The 21,188-nt window shown below is 41.7% G+C and overlaps 1 protein-coding gene across 8 annotated transcripts in view; it reads left to right on the plus strand.

The window, feature by feature from the left end:
* Positions 1–15,132: 15,132 nt before the first annotated feature.
* Positions 15,133–21,188, plus strand: part of SCYL3 (SCY1 like pseudokinase 3) — a 46,630-nt gene continuing 40,574 nt past the window's right edge. For 5 of the 8 annotated variants that reach the window (XM_082437704.1, XM_082437708.1, XM_082437710.1 and 2 more), the window contains exons 1-2: positions 15,133–15,532; positions 20,803–21,020. In XM_082437704.1, coding sequence (XP_082293830.1) covers positions 20,856–21,020 — 165 coding nt within the window. In that variant the 5' untranslated portion in view covers positions 15,133–15,532; positions 20,803–20,855. Of the gene's footprint in view, positions 15,533–15,572; positions 15,857–16,608; positions 16,750–20,802; positions 21,021–21,188 lie in introns of those variants that run through there. The other 3 variants (XM_082437705.1, XM_082437707.1, XM_082437706.1) reach the window with 3 other exon arrangements.

Here is a 21,188-nt window from a genome sequence, read left to right on the forward strand (position 1 = left end):
TTCAGAGTCTTTGTTTCTTGTTACAAGATTTTTTATTAGCTGCCTGGTCTTCAGGATTTTAAAGACCTTGCATATTTTAAGTCATGAAACAGAGAAAAAGAGAGAAATATAAATTGATCTTCCTACTTTTTGCCAAGTGGTACCTGGAGGGTTTTTTCCAAATCCAGCCAATTTGTCCTGGTTATTGGCAAATCTTCCCAAATTCTATCATTGAGGATACATCAACGTTTTCAGTGAGGTGAGTTTGTCTTTTTGTGTCTTTGTTGCTAGTTTAATGAGAATTTGGAAAATACTGGTGTCTCCTCAAATATCTAAAATCCCACATACACATTCTAGCCAGGTACCTGACAGTCTACTAAATTGAAGGGATAACATTAAGCTTCAATATATGTTCTCTGTGTAGTATAGCAGAACCTCCCTACTATTTGGGGTAAAGACTTGCATGAAATAGGCATTAAAGAATCGAATTAATAATACTGAGAAAAATCAGTGATAAAGAAAAATTTGATAAGCTCTCTGAGAAGGCAGAAGAAAATAACATAGATTAAATAATATATAAAAAATAATATAGAAGATAAAAATCAGAGCACCAATATTTGGCTGGTTGGTTTTCCAAGAGTTTTTTTTTTTTTTTTTTTTAAGGTACAGGAATAATAGCCAAAGATAATAGAAGAAAATATTACTGAGCTAAAAAGGATTTTTATCCCTGCAATATGTGAACCATTTTTTAAAATGGATACTGACATCTATTTTGACATAGAGAAGTTCTTGATAAAAATGAATTAAAATTTCCATAAGAATCCTGAAAAGAAAGACAAAATACCTTCAGAGAAGTTGACTGCCCTTAGACTTTTGACATTAAGCGGCAGAAGGTAGTGGAGTCTGATCCGTAAAGTGGTTTTAGTGGTTTTAGATTTAGAACTCAAAAATACCATACTTGATCAATTTTGTTCTTCTTTTTTCTGTTTTTTTGTTTGGGGTTTTTTTTGTTTGTTTTAGTTTTTTGTTTTGTGAAGGAGATGGATATTCTTTTTTTTTTTTTAATATTTTATTTATTTATTTATTTATTTATTTATGGCTGTGTTGGGTCTTCGTTTCTGTGCGAGGGCTTTCTCCAGTTGCAGCAAGTGGGGGCCATTCTTCATCGCGGTGCGCGGGCCTCTCACCATCGCGGCCTCTCTTGTTGCGGAGCACAGGCTCCAGATGCGCAGGCTCAGTAATTGTGGCTCACGGGCCTAGTTGCTCCACGGCATGTGGGATCTTCCCAGACCAGGGCGCGAACCCGTGTTACCTGCATTGGCAGGCAGACTCTCAACCACTGCGCCACCAGGGAAGCCCGGATATTCTTAAGTGGGAAAAATCTCATAGGAAAACAAAATGGCCTATATGGTCTGAGCCTTTTGTAAAGAGAAATCTCCCCTGAAAATTCAAACATGTTTGAACATCTTTGAACGTGGAGTTCAAATTTACACAATCTGTATAGTATTGGAAACCCTGGAGCACCTGGCAGAAACAAACACAAATCTCCTCTAGAGAAATATACCTTCAACCCAGGTTTCACAGGATTCTCACAGATTGAGATCAACTGAACATGAGCTCACATGGAAAGATTACAAAGCACATGAGGAAAGAAGCCACAATGAGAGAGAAAGCAGAGACAACAAACAAAATGAGGCACCTTCCCCCAGCAGATACTGGAATTTTCATACAGAGAATATGTTTAAATGTGTTTAAAATATTTAAAGAAATAAAGAGGGAATGTTAAATATAGTCAAGAAATAAAAGACAAATGGGAAACTAGAAATATATTGATATTTCAAGTTCAATGGGTGAGTTAAATTAGGCACAGTTGAGTAAGATAATAAAGTTAGATTTTTGAAAAAGCCAGAATGCATAAGAGTTATAAAGATGTAGGAATATAAGCAATTACGGGACATCAAATATAGGTGGAAAGTTCTAGAAGAAGAGAATAAAGGGATGAGGCAATACTTAAAGAGATAATTTTCTAAAATAACAAAAGATGAATATATCTTCAAAATGAGTGTCTTAGTCTGTTTAAACCACTAAAACAATACCACAGACTGTATGGGTTATAATCAACAAGCATTTTTTTCTCACAGGAAGTCCAGGATTATGGTGCTGGCAAATTTGGTGTGGTGGCTAGTAAGGACCCACTTTCTGTTTCATAGATGACACCTTCTGTGTCTTCACATGATGAAAGAGGATAAGGGATCTCTTTGGAGCCTCTTTTATAAGAGCACTAATCCCATTCATGAGGGCTCCACCCTCATGACCTAAGCACCTTCCAACAACTCCATTTCCTAATATCAATCCACCTTGAGGGTTAGGTTTCAACATATGAGTTGAGCAGGGACACAAACATTCAGATCACAGCAATGAGGAAGAACACCAAATCTGAAGACAGGAAACACACACACACACATATGGATGTACCAGCATGAAACTGCAGCATATCAAAGAAAAAGAAGAAATAAACAGCCAGAGAGAAAGAACATTTACAAAGATAACTATAATTGGGCTGACAATGATGGAAGCAAATAGCCAGTAGAAGAATATCTTCAGTGAGTTGATAGAAAATAACTGGTGACCTATAATTGTATATTCTGTTAAACTTATTCCAGTATAAAAGGAGATTGAGTAAACATAAGCAAGCTTCTGGTTTTGCCAGCAATCCTTGGCATTCCTTGGCTGGTAGATGCAGCACTCCAGTACCATCACTGTCTTCCTTCTGTGTCTTCACATCATCTTCCCTCTGCATGTCTGTCTCTCTGTCCAAATTTCCCCTTCCTATAAGAATACCAGTCATATTGGATTAGGGTCCACCCAAAGATCTTATTTTAACTTGATTACCTCTCTAAAGACCCTATTTCCAAATAAGGCCACTTTGAGGTACTGGGAGTTAGGACTTCAACATATATTTTGGAGGGGAGGCAATTCAACCCATAACAATATGCTTATGCCAAAGAGTGTACGAATAAGTTTCCTTTGTCCCACTGATGTTTTATAATCTCTGCTGGCCAAATTGCTCGAAACCAGTGATAAACAGAAAATCTTAAAAGCAGGCAGAGGTTAAAAAAAAATAGAGTGGAACAAAGATGAAGATGGCAGCAGATTTCTCATCAGAAACAATGTAAACAGGAAGACAGTGGAGCACTATCTTTAACAGTAATGAGAGGAAAAATTGTCAACCTAGAATTCTATACCCAGTGAAAATGCTTTCCAAGAATGAAGGTGAAAAAGGACATGTTCAGGCATACGAAAGCTGAAAGAAGTTATCACCAGCAGAGCCACACTACAAACATGTTAAAAGAAGTCTTTCAGGCAGAAGAAAAAATGATACCAGATGAAATATGGATCTCCACAAAAAAACTAAGAGCACTGAAAAAGGTAACGAAGGGGCAAATATTTCCTATCTTCCTGGTGTTGGACTTAGAAGCTCCTACCATAAATCACTTATGGCATGGGGGGTGGGGGAGGAGGGTAGGTGAAGGAAGGGAAAGGAAGAAGAAAGGAACAGAGGAGGAAACAAGAGGAGGAGGAGGTAAAAGAGAAGAATGTCTGCTTAGTATTAGTATTAGGCTATGTGACTGACTCTGGCTCTCCAGAAGAAATCTTAATTTTCCTATCAGGTATTTTCTCAGGAAAATTAATTTCCTCTCACAAAGAGCAAATAATCACATCAGACTACAGAGTTCTGCCCCAGCTCAGGTTTGAGATGATTCTCTTTCTCACCCATCAGTAGGAATAAAATGATGCTTGCTCAAACTCCATCGAATAATTTCGCTAGTTCAGTGGATCTCAAACAAACACTACCTTACATGAGAATCAAGTGGAGGGCTTCCCAGACCACCTTTCTGGGCCATATCCCAGTATTTCTGATTCAATAGGTCTGGGATGGGGCCCCAAATTTTGCCTTTCTAACAAGCCCCCCAGGTGATGCTGCTGCTTCTGATCCAAGGACCACACTTTGAGAACCATTGCATTAGTTCATAGTGTGGGAACCATTGCATTAGTTCATAGTGTGGGAACCATTGCATTAGTTCATAGTGTGGGCACTAGTTTTTATACCAGTGTGCATTCAATAGAATCACCTGAGGAGTTTTTTAAAAATGCAGGTACCCAAACTCCAGCTCAAACCAATTAAATCATAATCTCTGGGACAGGAGCCCAAGAATCATGGTTTAAAAGTTCCTCTGGGTGATTTTAATGTACAGCTGGCATTGATAATCGCTGATTTACAGGAAACCAGTAAATATGCAGGGACTCCCGCATGGAACATGTTTTAAATGGCTGTGTGCATGTCCATTCACCTAAGTTATAGGTTGCGGACGAGTAGGGATGTTGTGAGCATGAAATTCCTGTGCTGGTAGATACTATATCTGTAACACTTATTGCAGCACGTGTGGCAGATGCTGATGTTTTGATGTTCCTACAATTATTATATGTAATTCAGGCACCAAGACACAGGGATTCTGCTTCCACATAAAGCAGCCACAGCAAAAAGCACCAGCCTGAAAACCTACAAACACACAATACGGTACACACAAAACCAGCTGTCCTAATGGTCATCACAAATGGGGGTCGAGTTGCACAACTGGTCATAAATATTGTCATTGTCCCTGAATACAAGTGTAGGGCAGTAAGTCAACACTGTTTCTTGTTACCTTCATCAGAAGTCCTTAGAATCCATCTACCATGTTCCCTGGGAAATAGTACCCTAGGAACACAATCCTAGGACCTATTTGTAGTATCTGTCAACGTGGGACACCAAATTAGAGTAGATTTGATTGGCTTTCACTAGTTTAGATCCCAATTTTTACATGTCAGTTACTTGTAAGGGTGGTGCCCAACTCTCAGGATGTTGTCAGAACCCACCTTCCTAATACTTCCATGAAAAGAATCAGTGATGGATAGAACTCCTGTTGCCTCGGTTTTCCTTTTCACAGGCTTAGGGTTCAGGTTGCAGCATCTATTTCATTGCTATCTTTAGAAACCTCTTCCTCATCAACTATCTACATATAACACCGGTGCTTGTGATAGTTCGTTTTCCCACACCAGTTTTCCTTTAATTACCTAGCCATTTTGTTTTCATCTATTTGACTATACGGTTAGTCCATTAGTTATAGCCCACCAGCCACATGGCTTCCTGTGCTGTCTGTATTGAGACTGCCTGGAGCTAAGCATGTTGCGCCAATTAGCTTAGTCCTTCTACAAGGGAATCATCAGAGGGAAGCAAGAAGCCTAGTGTTTAACCTAATTCCAGGTTATGGTGGCATTGCTATCCTTGACTCACAAGTAGTCTTTGTGTTTCCTCTGTTCATCCTGACAGTGTTGTTTCTTTTTAGCAGAGGCTCCCTTCTGATCTCAATTGACATAGCCATCCCTCAGAATAGGAGAGGACCAGTGTTTGTCTTGCCACCTGCTTGTGAACGTAATAGTTTGGCCCTTTCCTTAAAGCACCATTGTCATTTTAATCAGATCAGGATCTAGGCCATCATTCTGGACTGTTCAGAGTTTTAACTGATCCAAAGTATAATTAGAAGCTTTGCTGCTATGGCTGTAGGCACCAGACCCATGAGGCCTTTCAACTCACATAGGTCCAACTAGATAGAAAGTGGTTGTTTTTCTAAGGATATGAATTTGTCTATGTCCCCTGAAATTCCTTACATCAAAATCCCACTGGTGGCTTCTGCTCTTTTCCTGACCCTACAGGGATCATCCTAAGATCTAAGATCCAAAGCCCACCGTGAGTAATACCACTAAAGAAAATTCTGGGACAGATAGAGTCAGCTATTTTTAATTGGTCTTATATCATTCAGAGTTTGATCAGAAGAACAGAACCACTCTGAGTGATATAGCATATGGAATTTATTACAGGAATTAGACTTTATATAATTGTGGGAACCAATAGAAAAGTCTATGAAAAACTGCTTCTTCTTAGTTGTGTGGAGTTTGAACTAGCAGTTGGGAATGGAATAGAGAACACTCCCGGGGAGCAAATCTAGGCCTTAACTAAGGAACACTCCCTGACTCCAGAGTAAAAGGAATTAGCAAATGTGCCTGGCAGGATTTCAGATTTGCCATGAACCAACAACTCCCATTGCTCCCCTTTTTGACTAGGAGTGTCCTTTGTGGTTATCCTGTCCCTGTCTCACCACTGCATATTGGGTGGGAGTAGAGGGGTGATGTGGCAGGTAACTTATTTCAGTTCACAATTCTCTGAATCAAGAGAAGCCGTAATAGAGGAGAACCTGAAAATCACACCCAAGGGGCCTCATCCTCACCTGAATATGATTTTGATGAGAAGCTCCCGTACTTCAAGCCAGAGCCTAATGCCATAATGGTAGGTGACTTTTGGGGGGAAAATTAAGTATATTCTGTATGTGGACAGAGTATAAATAATGCAGCCATACGGCTATGTGGTTTGATTGAAAAAGATGGCCATGGTATTTTTCTGCCCTTCTCAACGTGAGACAGACTCTGTTTCTTCACTTCTTGAATCTGGGCTCACCTTGTATCTTGCTCTGACCAATACAATGTGGCAGAAATGATATGTGAGTTCTGGGGCCTGGACCTCAAGAAGGCTTGCAGCTCCTGCCTTTGCCCTTGTAGAATGCTCCCTAAGCCTGACATGCTGTGAAAATACTTGGAGAAGCCCAAACATCCCAGCTGTCTCAGCTGAGCCGCCCACCCCAACCCTGCTGACATATCACCAAAACTCAGTTATGTGAGTGAGCCCAAGTAAGTCCAGAAGAAGGACCTCCCAATCAACCAAAAAACTGAAAAATGATAAATTGATGTTGTTTTAAGCCTGTGAGTTTTGGGCTGATGTGGCCGATTGTGTTTCCAGTGATGGCCCCTCTGATATATCCCATCCCACATGCTCGGCTAACAAAGTGATATTGACACTCCCCCCATCTAGTAATGGAGTCTATGTCCCCTCCCCTTGAGCCTGGGTTTCAACCAACAGCATTAAGCCAAAGTGATGTTACATGACTTCCTAGGCTAAGTCATAAAAGTACTTTCACTTCTGCCTTGTTCTCTTGGAACCAGCTGCCATGCTGTGAGAGGGTCCAGCCACATGGAGAAGCCAGGTATAGGGCTTGCAGGAGATGGTCCCATCTGAGGTCCCTGCAGACAGGTAGGATCAACAGCTAGAGGTGAATAAGCCTTCAGAGGATTCCAGCCTTCCCCCCACCCCCTACCCTCAAACCCCCGCAGAGGATACCACATGAGCCAAGATCAGCTGCCCTGCCAAGCCCTGCCCAAACCCTTACAGATTTGTGAGCAAAAAGAAAAGTAATGTTGCTGTTTGAAGCTCTTAAATTTGTGATGGTTTGTTATGCAGCAATTGATAACTGATACAAATTATATCAGAGAGTGATATATATAAAGGCCTATACAAATGCTTCAAATCACAAGTACTAAGACTTCCTTAAACCTTTCACTTTCTCTTCACATCTATTACCACCACTAGTATTTTCCACAGATAGGAAGACTGTGAGTTCATGAGAGTTGTTACCTAAATGAAGAACAATCAAGAACAACAACATACCACCCTGTAGAGTGACTATTTTAATTCATTTCCCAGCAAAGTTATCAGTTCCTATAAATCATGATCTCTCAAGGCCACTTAGAAATATTTTGATTACCAGAGGTCCAACATACGGCGCTTTGCAGTATAAAATACTTGTGTGTGATCCTCATGACCGCTCAGTATAGAAACCCTGCAGTTAATTAACCTGTGAGAAGAAATGTTTAGCATGCACTTAACTTCCTCTACTCTTTTCTCTTCCAGGCCTCTTAATCTTGTTTGGTTGGTAGTTTGGGGAACTGAAGTAAGTGAATCTGGAATCTGGAAGTTGGTAACTGCTACTTAAAAGCAAAGTAAATACCTCTTATGAGGTCAACTCTTTTTCCTCCTTACCTGCAATTTACCAGTGTCTCAAGTCTGCTGTGTCATCAGCCCTGGGCTAGGGCGTGACTGTGAAATTGAACCCCAGAGAGCATGAATATTATTGTTTGCACCAGGTGGGATGTGGAGCTGCGCATTAAGGCCTAGAGTCCAGGAGGGCAAGTTAAAGAGGCATTGAAACTTCTCAGTTTAGCTTAACTTTCAGGGCTCATTTATTTCCAATCCTGGGCCGAAGGAATCCATTTTAATACAGTGATTTTGGAAAGGAGACCCCTAATTTTGGAAGGGAGCTCAAAGGGATCTGCAAACCCCAGAAATGCAGTGAAATACTTTCAAAATGGAAGCCCAGCCTATCAATCATATCTCATTGAAATTAGTTAAGTCTAACCACTTGCTTTGTTTTTTAACATTCCTAATGTTGTCTTTATGACTATCCCCAATTAATTTTCCATTTTTGTCACACTTGACTTTTAGTAACATAGAATATGACATAAGGCACCTACCGATACAGAGTTCCCTTTTGTCACAACTGCTGACAACAACTTGATGAGTATTATATCCATCCTCCTTCATGTGCAGGTGTGTGCATGTTCACGCATATTATATGCGCATTTTTAACTGAGAAAAAAATTCACACACCATAAAAGTCATCATTTTAAAATGTACAATTCAGTGGTTATTAATATAGTCATCAGTTGTGCAACCATCACCACTATGTAATTCCAGAACATTTTCATCAACCTGAAAAGAAGCCGTGTACCAATTAGCATTCACTCCCCATTCCCCTCTACCTCCAACCCATGGCAACCACTAATCTACTTTCTGTCTCTGTGGATTTACCTGTCCTGGATATTTCATATAAATGGAATCATAATATATGGGCTTTTGTGTTTGGCTTCTTTTACATAGAATAAAGTTTTCACAGCCCTGTATGTTCTAGTATGTGTCAGCACAGATCTTCCTCGACTTACCATGGGGTTACATCCAGATAAACCCATCGTAATGTGAAAATATCATAAGTGGAAAATATATTCGATGCACTTACTGAAGATCACAGCTTAGCCTAGCCTACCTTAAACATGCTCAGAACACTTACATTAGCCTACAATTGGGCAAAATCATCTAACACAAAGCCTATTTTATAATGAAGTGTTGAGTATCTCATATAATTTATTGAATACTGTACTGATGTAAGACTACAAGAGCTTCCAATCTAAGTTTACATTTCAGTTCCTTATTCCTTTATTAAATTGTCTTTAAAATTACAAAAGTAATCTATGCTCACTATATCACAAAAAACACAAAATATGCAGATATATCATGAATAAAAGTAATTCCATCTCCCTACCCCACACAGTGACTATCAAAACAGACTAGTATCTATCTTTCCACACTTCCATTCACCATTCATCAATAAATGCTTGTTGACATCCTACAATGAATGTTAGATCAATGAACAAAACAAAATTATTTCCCTTGTGGAACTTGTATCACAGCAGAGGAGAAAGAAGCCATTTAAATACAATTGTTTAAAAAGATAGAATGGGGTCTCTCAGGTAAATATGAGTCACACATTAAGGCTTTGAAGCCCTAAGGCCGTGGAAAGGCAAAGGTTCAAGAATGAAAGGAATGAGAACTCTAATGAAAAAAGCCAGGCCCCCTGAGGTCTGGACCAGTCACAGAACAGCAATAACAGGATGTAATAGTGTTTGAATGTTTGACATGTGGTAGCCCTTTACATGCTTTACCTAATCTAACCCTCACAAACACAAGTAGGTACTACTTTAATCCTTATTTTGCAGCTGAGAACATGGAGGTTGAGTAAAATGAATTTGCCCAAGAATACTCCAGACAGTGAGTAGCAAAAGTGGGCTCAAACCAAGATCTGCTAACATTGGAGCCTGCCATATTGGAAGAAAATATGCAATGAGGTTGAAAATAGTCTTAGTGAGAGCAAAACAGGGAACTAGCCAGATGGGATCTGGTCAGAAAGTGGTGCTGTGATTTTGAAAATGATGCACAGTTGAGACTGTAGGGTATGACCTGAGAAAGGCTCGTGTGTCTCCCAGACACGTCTCTGAAAGGTGGCCATAGATGGTCGTGCATACTAGATTCTAGTGTCTGGTCCTCAGCTTTGCTGGATTGGAATTGAGAGTTTGGACACCAGCTATGATCAAGTTCTAGGAGAAAAAAAATAACAAACTCAAAAAAGACTGATGCATATAAAAGCAAGAAGTAAGGGACTTCCCTGGTGGCGCAGTGGTTAAGAATCCGCCTGCCAAAGCAGGGGACACAGGTTCAATCCCTGGTCCTGGAAGATCCCATATGCTGCAGAGCAACTAAGCCCGTGCACCACAACTACTGAGCCTGCGCTCTAGCGTCTGCGAGTCACAACTACTGAGCCCGTGTGCCACAACTACTGAAGCCTGAGTGCCTAGAGCCCGAGCTCTGCAACGAGAAGCCACTGCAATGAGAAGCCTGTGCACTGCAACGAAGAGTAGCCCCTGCTCGTGGCAACTGGAGAAAGCCTGCGTGCAACAGTGAAGACCCAACACAGCAAAAAATAAATTAATTAATTAAAAAAAAAAGCAAGAAGTAATTTATTAATTTACAAAGAGAAGTAGAACCAGAAAGTATGAATACCTAGTTAGCGTGCACTCATGAGAGTGGCTCATATAGGCCCATGAGAGCTGACTGTTAAATGTTCAGGAATTTTGGAAACCAGTTGTTAAACACAGCCATTGTTAAAAATTAAATTACATAAACTCATCATTAAATATATTATATTTTTAAAGGTAAGAAAGACTAAGAACTCATCACTTAAAACTTATTTTACTATATTATATTATTATCTATGCTCAGAGGTTATTTACATCTTTTATAGCTCTATGATGGAAATACTATATAATGTGGGAGCACATTTCTTCCCAACTCTGCATTCAGTGATGTCATATTGATACCTTGAAGTTGGCCATGGTGGGAGTATTTACACTATAGAAATCAGCAATGCTACAAATCAGGGCTTTGTTTAATGTTTTGTTGATTGTCTAGAGTTAATAAAGTGATGAAGAATGTTAATAACAATGCAAATTAAACTTAAAAGTCTTTCTTGACCTACATTAGAAATTGAGGAAATATTCTTCTAGTATTCAAAAATATTATTGGGTTCAGCATAGAAGATAACTCACAACCAACATATGTCTTTCTTGTTTCATTTTCATCTTAACTGTTAATATAAATGAAAATAGTAACCACCTTTCATATCAAAACTACACTCATTCACCAGTTGCAACCATAGGTTGACCATGAACACAAGAGTATGGCAAAAATCAATGAAAGCATACTGTGAGAATCAACTGGTTATGTGGAATCTACAGTAAAGAATATTATATATGGACAAAGAATCTTACACAGAGAGGCAGTAGTCTCTAAATTCATTTGTTCAGATACTGTGTTGTGTTACAGTTGTTTTTCTCTGTGTTGAGTATAGCTGAATCATACAGTATATCAGGATATTTACAACTTGATGAGACCATGATGCCCCAATTTTTGTCTCCTGTCTGGGCCTCTGCAGTGATTCTTCAAACCTTTATAGCCATCAGCCAACTTGATAGCTCCACTTGGATGTTTAACAGGTTCTGCAAACTTGTTATTGTTTCACCATGCATCCAATTGCTAGAGCCAAACCCAAGGCAGCAACCTTGATCCCTTACTTCACTTCCTCTTACCAGCTAATACCATTCATTCTATGTCTCAGTGGGCTTGCACTGCCCAAACAAAATATCATAGACTCAGGGGCTTAAACACCAGCCATCTGTATCTTCACAGTTCTAGTGAGAGCTCTCTTCCTGGCTTGCAGATGACTGCCTTCTCACCCTGCCCTCATGTGGCAGAGATAGAGAGAGAGCACGCTCTCCGGTGTCTCTTCTTATAAGGCACTAATCCCATTATGAGGATCACACCCTCATAACCTTATCTAACCCTAATTATTTACCAAAGGCCCATCCCCAAATGGGGTTAGGGCTTCAATACATGAATTAGGGTTTAGGGCTTCAATATCTAGATTTGATGGTGGTAGTTGGGGGGGTGGAGTTCGGGGTACACAGTTCAGTCCATAGCCCTCTATTCCAAAATATATTTCTGACTACTTAAGTCCATCTCTATTCCTTGTCCTGTAGCCCAAGTCACTATTATTCCCCACATAGACTATTGCTAAAGTCTCCTAACCTGTCTCCTTGCTGCCCTTCTCTCTTCTTATGATCCATTCTCCATATAATGGCCAGCGTGAGTTTTTAAAACTGTAGACTAGATTGTTACTCTCTTGCTTAGAATCCTCAGTGGTTTCCCAAAACGCCTTCCCATGACCCTCAAGCCCCAGCCTCTCCTAGTGGCCTCGTCGTGAACACTCTCCCCTTTACTTACTATACTCCAGCCACACTGGCCCTCTTCCTGTTCCTTAGACACATCAAGCAAGTTCCTGCCTTGGGATGTTTTCCGTTGCTGTCCCTGTGCCATAGATCTTCACATAATTATCATTCAGTGTTAGATCAAACATCACCTTTTCAGAGGCCATCTTTGGAGATCCGTCTAAAATAACTCCCTTTCCTCTCCTGTCTTCCCCCTTACCCTATTACTCTCTATCACATTGGGGTGGCAGTATTGCATAATGGTTAAGAAAATGAAATCTGTAGGCAAACTACTCTATGCCATTACCAGCTGTGTGACTTTGGTCAGCTTACCTAACCTTTCTGTGCATAACTTTTCTCTTGGGTAAAGTGGGATTGATGTACAGCTTAAATGAATTAACGCACAGTAAATACTCAACACGTGTAAGCTGCTATTACTACCATGTTTTATTTTTTTCATGGAATTTACCATTATCTGAATTTATCTTTATTCATTTATATATCATCTATCTCTCCCCTTATGGCCGCCGCCACCTGCCACCTCCCCTCCAAGACGTGAGGTCTGTGAGAGCAGGAAATTTATCTTGTTTTGTTTGCTGTAATATTTCCCCAGTCTCTAGAGCAGAGGCTGGCATATAGTGAGCACTTCTAAAGTATATGCTGACTAACTAAATGAACAAGAAACAATTGTCAGAAAAGCCTCAGAGTAACCAGGGAAGTGTAGAGTCATTTAGCTCATACCCAGCTTCACACACAGTAGATTGAAACTTATTTGTTGGTGGTGGCACAGGGCACTTCAAAAAGCAAAAGTAACATTCCTAGCACTAAGCTACTAGCACCTCCTCAATCAGTTAAAAAGAAAAGTTTTATTTGGACCCCTCAAAGAACCCACTTTTCTGCAATGACTGTTATCTTTTTCCTCCTTTTCTTAGTGGTCAGCAATGTGCATGGCTCAGAAAAGGTGTGTCAAATAGCCGTGGAATAAACATAGTCTGTAACATAAGGTTGTAAGTTCTATAACATTTGTATAGTGTTTACAGTTTACAAAGCAGGCCAATATTCCTTACAACGTGGGTATCATGATGTCTGTGGTCGACTTTAAATTTCTTCAGGACAGTGTAATATTCTGTGTGGGTCATTTGGTTGAAGTTATGCCCTGGAAGCTGCTGGCATTCTAGTAATTAGGAATCCACACTCCAGGAGTAGTTAGCTAGCATCATACCAGAAAGGTCACATTCCAGAGATGGAGCTACAAATACTTTAGTCACCTTGATCTCTGATGACACCGGATGTTTTGCTAATTATCAGAGTGAGTGCCAGAAATGGCTTTTGATTGGTAAAAGTAACAGCTTATTGATTATCATGATGAATACTAGAGATGAGCTCTCAAAAGAATGCTCTCCACTCCTGAAAAAACAGGGTGAGCACTAAAAATTCGAGTCCTCAGCCTTTGGAGATGCCATCTGAGGCTTCATTGCTATTGGTCCTGGCTCTACCACGGGTCTGGAAGATTTCTGGTTGCCAGATGCTGGCGGTAACTATGATGATAACAGAATCCTGCCTCTGTAGCCCTGTACTTCTGTTTCTCAGCTTTCTAGTGCAAGGTGGTGGTCAAACCATTTACAACTGCACCCTCCAATACTGTAATCTTTATCTACATGTGAATTTTGAGCGTTCATATATGGTCAGTTTAAATTGTAAAACATACATATCAGATTATGACGACAGTACAAAAAATGTAAAATATCTCATTAATAATTTTTTATTTTGGGTACGTGTTTAAATGACAACCTTCTGGCTATGTGTTAAAATATAATACTAAAATTGACCCCACCTCATTCTTTTTACAGTTTTGTTGCTGTTGTTGTTGTCGTTTTTGTTTTTTTGGCTGCACCAGGTGGCACGCAGGATCTTAGTTCCCCCGCCAGGTATGGAAGCCGTACCCCCTTGCAGTGTGAGCTCAGAGTCTTAACCCCTGGACCACCAAGGAAGCCCCTCTTTTTATTTTTACTGTTTTAAATATGGCTACCAGAAAATTTTAAATTACATATGTGGCTCAAATTCTATTTCTATAGGACAGTGCTGACCTAGGAAGGAGAGCTCGACTTTCAACAAGCTAATAGGACAGATTAAATACTATTTGTGCCTGCTTTCTAATAAATATTCATTTCTGAATAAGGGACAAAATTGGGTTTGATATTTGCTTTCACTTAATCTAGTGAAGAAACAGTGGGATCCTTATCCATACTGTAACAGACCAGAAAGAATTTAAAACTTTTAGGTGATCAAATGATTTAGGTCAGCTGTGAACTGTGAGGTTGTAAAAGCGTTAAATAGTAGCGATGACTACTACTAAGCTCATATGCAAGATAACAGAGAAAATATACTGGGTTTGAGCCATGTCGTTTTAAAACTATCACGTATATTCATTCTATTCGCATAACACCCTATTAAGTAGAAACCATCAATATTAATAATAAGTACTATTAATATTAATAGTCCCAATTTGACTCTCTGCTGGTTTTAGCATAACTTCAGATTTCCCATTTGAAAGGGCTTCAGCCGGAATCACTTCTACCTCTGCCAGCTTCAGCTGCGGATCCGTACGACTTCCGCCCACGCAGCGCAGCCAATCAAGGCTGCGGGGTGAGCGACGTCACTCTCCCAAAAGTCCTCGCCAATTCCCAGAGTACTCCTCTTCTCCGTCCTGCCCCCTTTCTATTTGTCAGAGGCGACCGGCGGCCATTTTAGGTTCGGGCGGAAATCCAGTTAAGACCTTGCGGTTAAAAGCCTGAAAATTAAAATCAAAGCAAACTTGCAGGTTCAAGTGAGAGCCCAAGAGAAGAGACATCTTCACTGACCAACTAGGCGGCTGCGGACAGAGAGTGAACCGCAGGGCCAGCACCGCCGCCCATACTCAAGATGGCACCGGCCTGAGAATCACCGGCGCGGCCGCCCCATCTCGGTTCCGGGTTCTTTTGCACCAGTGGTGGCGTTGTAGGGCGGAAGGCTGGCATCCTGTCCGGCTACCGGACCCGTCTCTATGGTGCCGGAGAGACCGGACCTGAGAAGATTGTGGGTGTAGTGGCCAGAGTATCACGGGGGAGGCAAGGGTGGTTGGTGTCAGCAGGGGGCGAAGAGGGGACCGAAGCTAAGATCCTCGGCCGCCTCCCCCGCCGCCCTCCCGCAGGTAACAGGGAGCCCCGCGCTCCGTCCTCCGTCAGTGCGGGCCTGGGCCGCTGGGGAGGGGGCCGGGCCGGGAGCGAGGCGCGGGGGGGTGGGGGGAACGCGCGCTGCGCTCTCGGGTCCGCGCTTGGGGCCCGCTCGGGGGCGAGCTCGGCGTGGCGTCGCTGCCGGTTGAGCTCTGCTCCCGACCTCCGCGCAGTCTCCCCCTGCTTTTTGCGGGGCGCCCTGCTAACCTGGGCTTCGCGGGCGACCCCCGCCCGGGGCGGCGCTGGCAGCCGGAGCTATTGAAGGAAGCCGTGGAGCCCGGCCTCGCGGGCAGGTGTGGAAGGTGAGGGGCCAGCTAAGCGGGAGCGCCGCCACCGCCCCTCAGAGACCCAGGGGAGTCGCAGTCGGATCCCCGCTGGCCCCCAGCCCCCGCGCCCGGGCCGCCCTCTTCGCCGCGGGGGTGGGGCGAGTGTGCGCGGCGGGGCCGAGCCGCGGGGAGCCTGGGGTTGCGCCCGCGCTGGGATGCTGCCTTCATTCTCGATCCGAGACCAGTGCCAGGCCCCCAGAGGCTCAGCTGGCTCCTGTCTTTGGGTAGTGCATTTTGGTAGTGCATTTAGAATGAAGATGAAAGAGTTCTGGGAAAATCGTATGTAGGAAACCGTGTGAATACTTATAGAGTTGGGTCCTGAATTGTGGAATCCCTGTTACTGCTCTTCTTAAGGACCCGTGTGCATACCCACATAACATCCCATGTCTTAGCTGAAATCATACTTAGTTCTTTCGCTACGCAAAGGCTTCATAACGTATTGCCGGACTGAGTTCAATATAGGGAATATATACGTGAAACAGATCAAAGCAAAGGGCCCGAAGTAATGTTATCACTAGATAACGAAATACCAATCAATACCGGGTGTCCTTTGAACTCACAGTGCAAGCCCTTATCGTTGGAACTTCCAAGCTGAGGGAGCTAGGATAACGATCATCTAGATTACTTCCTGTGAAAAGAACAGAGGGAGAGTTCCCCAGAGGACACTGATTTCTTAGTTTAGTGTATGAGTTGCCCAGTGACCTAGACAAGGACTTTTAATCCCACAGGTGGCCCAGAAACTTGATGTGCTGCCCAAGGAAGCAAAAGGATGGAGGAAGATAGGTGAACAGCATTTTAAAGAGAAGACCATCATGCGTATTCCAGTCAGAAACTGTGTACTCCACATTTTATGATAGAGAGTGGAGATGGTAAATTCTGCAAAATACCCATGCTAATATTAAAATATCCTTTTCTGCCTTTTTGTAACTTTTTAATTTCAAAGTTAAACGATTTGGTGTTTTCCATTTTACTCCTCAAGACAAAAAAAGATAGTATTTTGGAAGTCCAAGTGTTATTGTTTATCAGTATTACATTTCAGTAAGTCCATTTAGCTGAATTACCATTTTTAAAGTACTGTTGATAGCAACCGTTTTTGTGCCTCTTAGGGTACAGTTTTGTGAAGTTAAGAATTACTGCTTTAAGACCATCAAATTGCAGTCAACAGCACATCTTTTTGTTTCCCCCTAACGAAGTTTGCACTGGACATAGGCTATAACCTAGCTACTCTGTAAGCATTGCACGGATGGTATCAGTAGACTTCTGTCAACAGTAATCATGCTTTCAAACCAATAAAATGTCAGCCTTTTGAGTTCTCACAAGGAAGGGGTTCATTCCTTTCAATTTTTAAGTGGCATTTCTTGGGGTCTTAGACCCAAATACATACTGCTAAGAAAAACTGCCAGTTTTAACCTCTTCCTAAAGCTTTTATAACCCTAAATTGTTAATGATCTTATAGTGGAATTCAGAATATTAAATGAAAGGTTAATAGGTGTTGTAAGGCCCAGTATTCCCACAAGAAGGTATTTTGCTATTTAGAAATGACTAAGTTCATTGACTGTCCATTGCTGTACCTCTGCTGACTGCCATTCATTCAGCCAGAGCCTGCCCCTGACTCTTGGGACCATTTTATCTCCTTTGGAGATTAATATTAAAGCTAAGTGAATGGCATGATTTTCTGCCAAGAAGATTATTTTCTTGCAGCAGTTCCTTATGTGTGGATTTTGGAAAGCTGTATGTGGCTAAGAGAGAGAAGGAAGTTAGACTAGCTTCAGATATACACTTTTCGAAGCACTTCTCTAGCTCCTTTCTTTAGTCTGACTGGTTTTTCAGACAAGAGGAGTTAGAAAGAACTCCTGCTTATGAAATGGCAGTTGGTTTCAAAGAACATGGACCCATTCAGGCTACCTCAGGTGTGCCTCAGGCTACCCATGATTGTAAGGATGGCAGTGAGGCAGTGGATTTGAAGCTGGGCTTCTTGTAGCCTCGAGTTGGAGTAGTAACGTGACGCTCTAAATCTAAGTTACTCTCCCAGTGTTTGCTTTTCCTTCTCCTGCTGCCAGCTGGCTTCTTCTGTACTTGCCAGGTTTCTGCTTTTACGTGGCTTTGGCTTGCCATGGCCCTCACTCTACCTCATGGCCTCCTTTTACCTTCAGCTGTGCTGCTAACAGACAAAAATATCTCTTGTTCATTCAGATTCCTGGGGCAGACAGTGATTGTCCAGCTTAGCTCTTCATCCAGGTCATGGGTCCTAGAGATGGCTCATGTGTGATTAGACTGCCCTTTGGCCCAGGGTAGGCCCTTGACCCATAAACTGTGCCCAAGAAGAAGGCAGGTGCTAAACATGACCCTCCCGACTGGGGTGGGAGTGGGAGGTTGCTGCAGGCGCCACACCACCTCCAGAATAGGGGAATTAACGGTAATTGCTTTTCTCCAAGATCCTAAATAAATGCTAATTTTATTTGTAGTCCCAGTAGAAAGGTGAGTGTTAGATACACAGGTGACCCTTGAACAACATGGGTTTGAACCACACATGTCCATTTACACGCAGATTTTTTTCAATAAATATGCACTGCAGTACTTCATGATCTGCAGTTGAATCCCCTGCGTTGGTTGAATCCACAGATGTGGAACTGCAGGTGTGGAGGATCAACTGTAAAGTTATACTCACGCTTTTGACTGAGAGGGTGTTGGTGCCCTTAACCCCTGCGTTTTTTAAGGGTCAACTGTAGTTGAGATACTTTTTAATACTGTTTTTCGTTTGTTTGTTTTTTTACTTCTATCATTCTTAAGAAAGAGAAATTGCTTGGTAGGTAGGAACTCAGTGAATTTGTTACAAATCCAGCTTAGTTCTTATCCTCAGAAACATTCTTGGGTTTAAAAAAAAAAACCAGTTTTAGGTAGGTTTAGCCCTTACACGTGTTGTGTTCCTTATTCAGTGACGTATGTGGGTCTGTAGGCCCTTGAAATTCTCTGTTTGGGGTATCTGTTTTGAGCAGCATTACATACTCTGATGCCCTAGTAAGCGTTGTATGGAACTTCACCAAAGTGGGAAAAAATCCAAATAGAAGGTCAGTATATAATGATTCTTGGGTTTATATTTACCCAAAGGATACAGATTTTAAACTGAATTTTTTAAAGATCCACATAGAATTTGGGGCTGTTTTTTAGAACTAGCAGCTTGTTTCCCACACTGCCAGAATTAGTAAGAACTCTTTTTATCTTTTATTTTTTAAATAATGGTAAAGCCAGAACTGAAAACTGACTGCCACAAACTTTTCAGACATGTGTTGTTTGGCCTATACAGGTTTAAAAACATTTGAGCCAATGTTGGAAAATAGGAAATTTCCACATAACTATTCAGGCTCTTGGCTCTGTATGGTAAATGGTGTGACCTGCCAACTCTGAAAAGGCAGTCCTGGTTGGAACCTTGTGATGGTGGCTCCCGTCAGAGTGCAAGCCCAGTCAGTAGGTGCCTGTGCACACAGTAGGCCTTTTGCTATTCCACCAATACTGCTGCACTGCTGTGCATTGTCTTTTGTAACCATGTGAGTTTGTATCCCTGTTGTAAAGAAAGATATGCTCTTTTATGGAAGATTTGGGAGGTGCAAGCAAATGTATGTCTATGTTTATATATATATATATGTGAATCATCCATGATCTGATGCCCACAACAAACCTCTGTTAATACTTTACATATTTTTGTCTAGTCTGTGTGTGTGTGTGTGTGTGTGTGTATGCACGTGTATGTATATATATAGATAGCTATAGCTATAGATCACTCATCACTATAATCATAATCCAAATACTGAATATATCCATTCTCCCCAAAGTTTCCTTATACCCCTTTGTAATCCTTTCCTCTCCTGTGGCCCCTCTAACTGCCCTCACCCCAGGCAACCACTGATCTATTTTCTGTCATTATATAGTAGTTTGCATTTTCTGGAATCTCATGTACGTGTGGGTTGTCTTTTTAAAATTTTATTTATTTATTTATTTATGGCTGTGTTGGGTCTTCGTTTCTGTGCGAGGGCTTTCTCTAGTTGCGGCAAGTGGGGACCACTCTTCATCGCGGTGCGCGGGCCTCTCACTATCGCGGCCTCTCTTGTTGCGGAGCACAGGCTCCAGACGCGCGGGCTCAGTAGTTGTGGCTCACGGGCCTAGTTGCTCCGCGGCATGTGGGATCTTCCCGGACCAGGGCTCGAACCCGTGTCCCCTGCATTGGCAGGCAGATTCTCAACCACTGCGCCACCAGGGAAGCCCCAGCTTGTCTTTTTAACATTTGAGATTATACAGTTTTACATTTTCCCCTTTTTAGCCTAACTTTGAAGACAGTTACGGGATTGTACTTTTTCTTATGTTTATTGTCATTTGTGTTCAATGAGTAGTCTGTTTCCTTTCCCATTAATCCACAGGTGTTTAGTGTTTTCTTGGTTTATACGCACTTTCCATTTGTTAACGTGTTTTTCATCATTGTTAGAAATATTCTCCAGTTCGTATTGTTTTCCTTATAATTATAGGTTATTTTAGACATGCAGAAGTTCATCATCTTTGAGTGATCAAGTTTTGCAACACTTTCCTCTGCGAGGCAGGACATGAGTGGTTTTAGGGAGCAAGACAGTTCTTACTCTGTATTTGATCGCCTTTCCACTGTGAAAGTTCTGCGTGTGCGCAGTGGGGGGTTGGGAGCAGCGGTAACTGCTTGTGTCTGTTTAAGTGTATTTTCTCTAGAGCTGAAAGTTGTTCATTGACAAGCATTGCAGGTAACTTGCTGAACATTTACTACTTCTGTTGTCAAACAGCCTACTTTATGAGGGTTGTAGGAACTAGTAGGTTTGAGTTCCTGGGTCTGGGTACTCGGCTATCTCTAGCTCATGTCTCAGATAGAGACTCAACGTTAGGAAATATTTTCTGTTTTCTTTCAGGTCTGCTTGGCTTTGAGGAGGAGCTGCAGCACCCCTGCCTCACAGCCTAAGGGATGGGCTCAGAGAACAGCGCTTTGAAGAGCTATGCCCTGAAAGAACCACCGTTCACCTTACCTTCTGGACTTGCTGTTTACCCCGCTGTATTGCAGGATGGCAAATTCGCTTCGGTTTTTGTGTATAAGAGAGAAAACGAAGACAAGGTTAATAAAGCTGCCAAGGTACTGTAATAGGTGACTACCTAATAGTTAGTACTTTTTACTGTCGTCTTGTATTCTATTAAAATATGAAATTAATGAAGATCAAAGGGGGTAGGTCATAAGGAATAGTATTTTTATTCATGTCCTTTAAAAATATAGTTGCCCTTACTTCACGGGAATGTCTCTAAC

This window comes from Balaenoptera physalus, assembly GCF_965194825.1.
Source record: "Balaenoptera physalus genome assembly, chromosome: 1".
Lineage (NCBI taxonomy): Eukaryota > Metazoa > Chordata > Mammalia > Artiodactyla > Balaenopteridae > Balaenoptera > Balaenoptera physalus.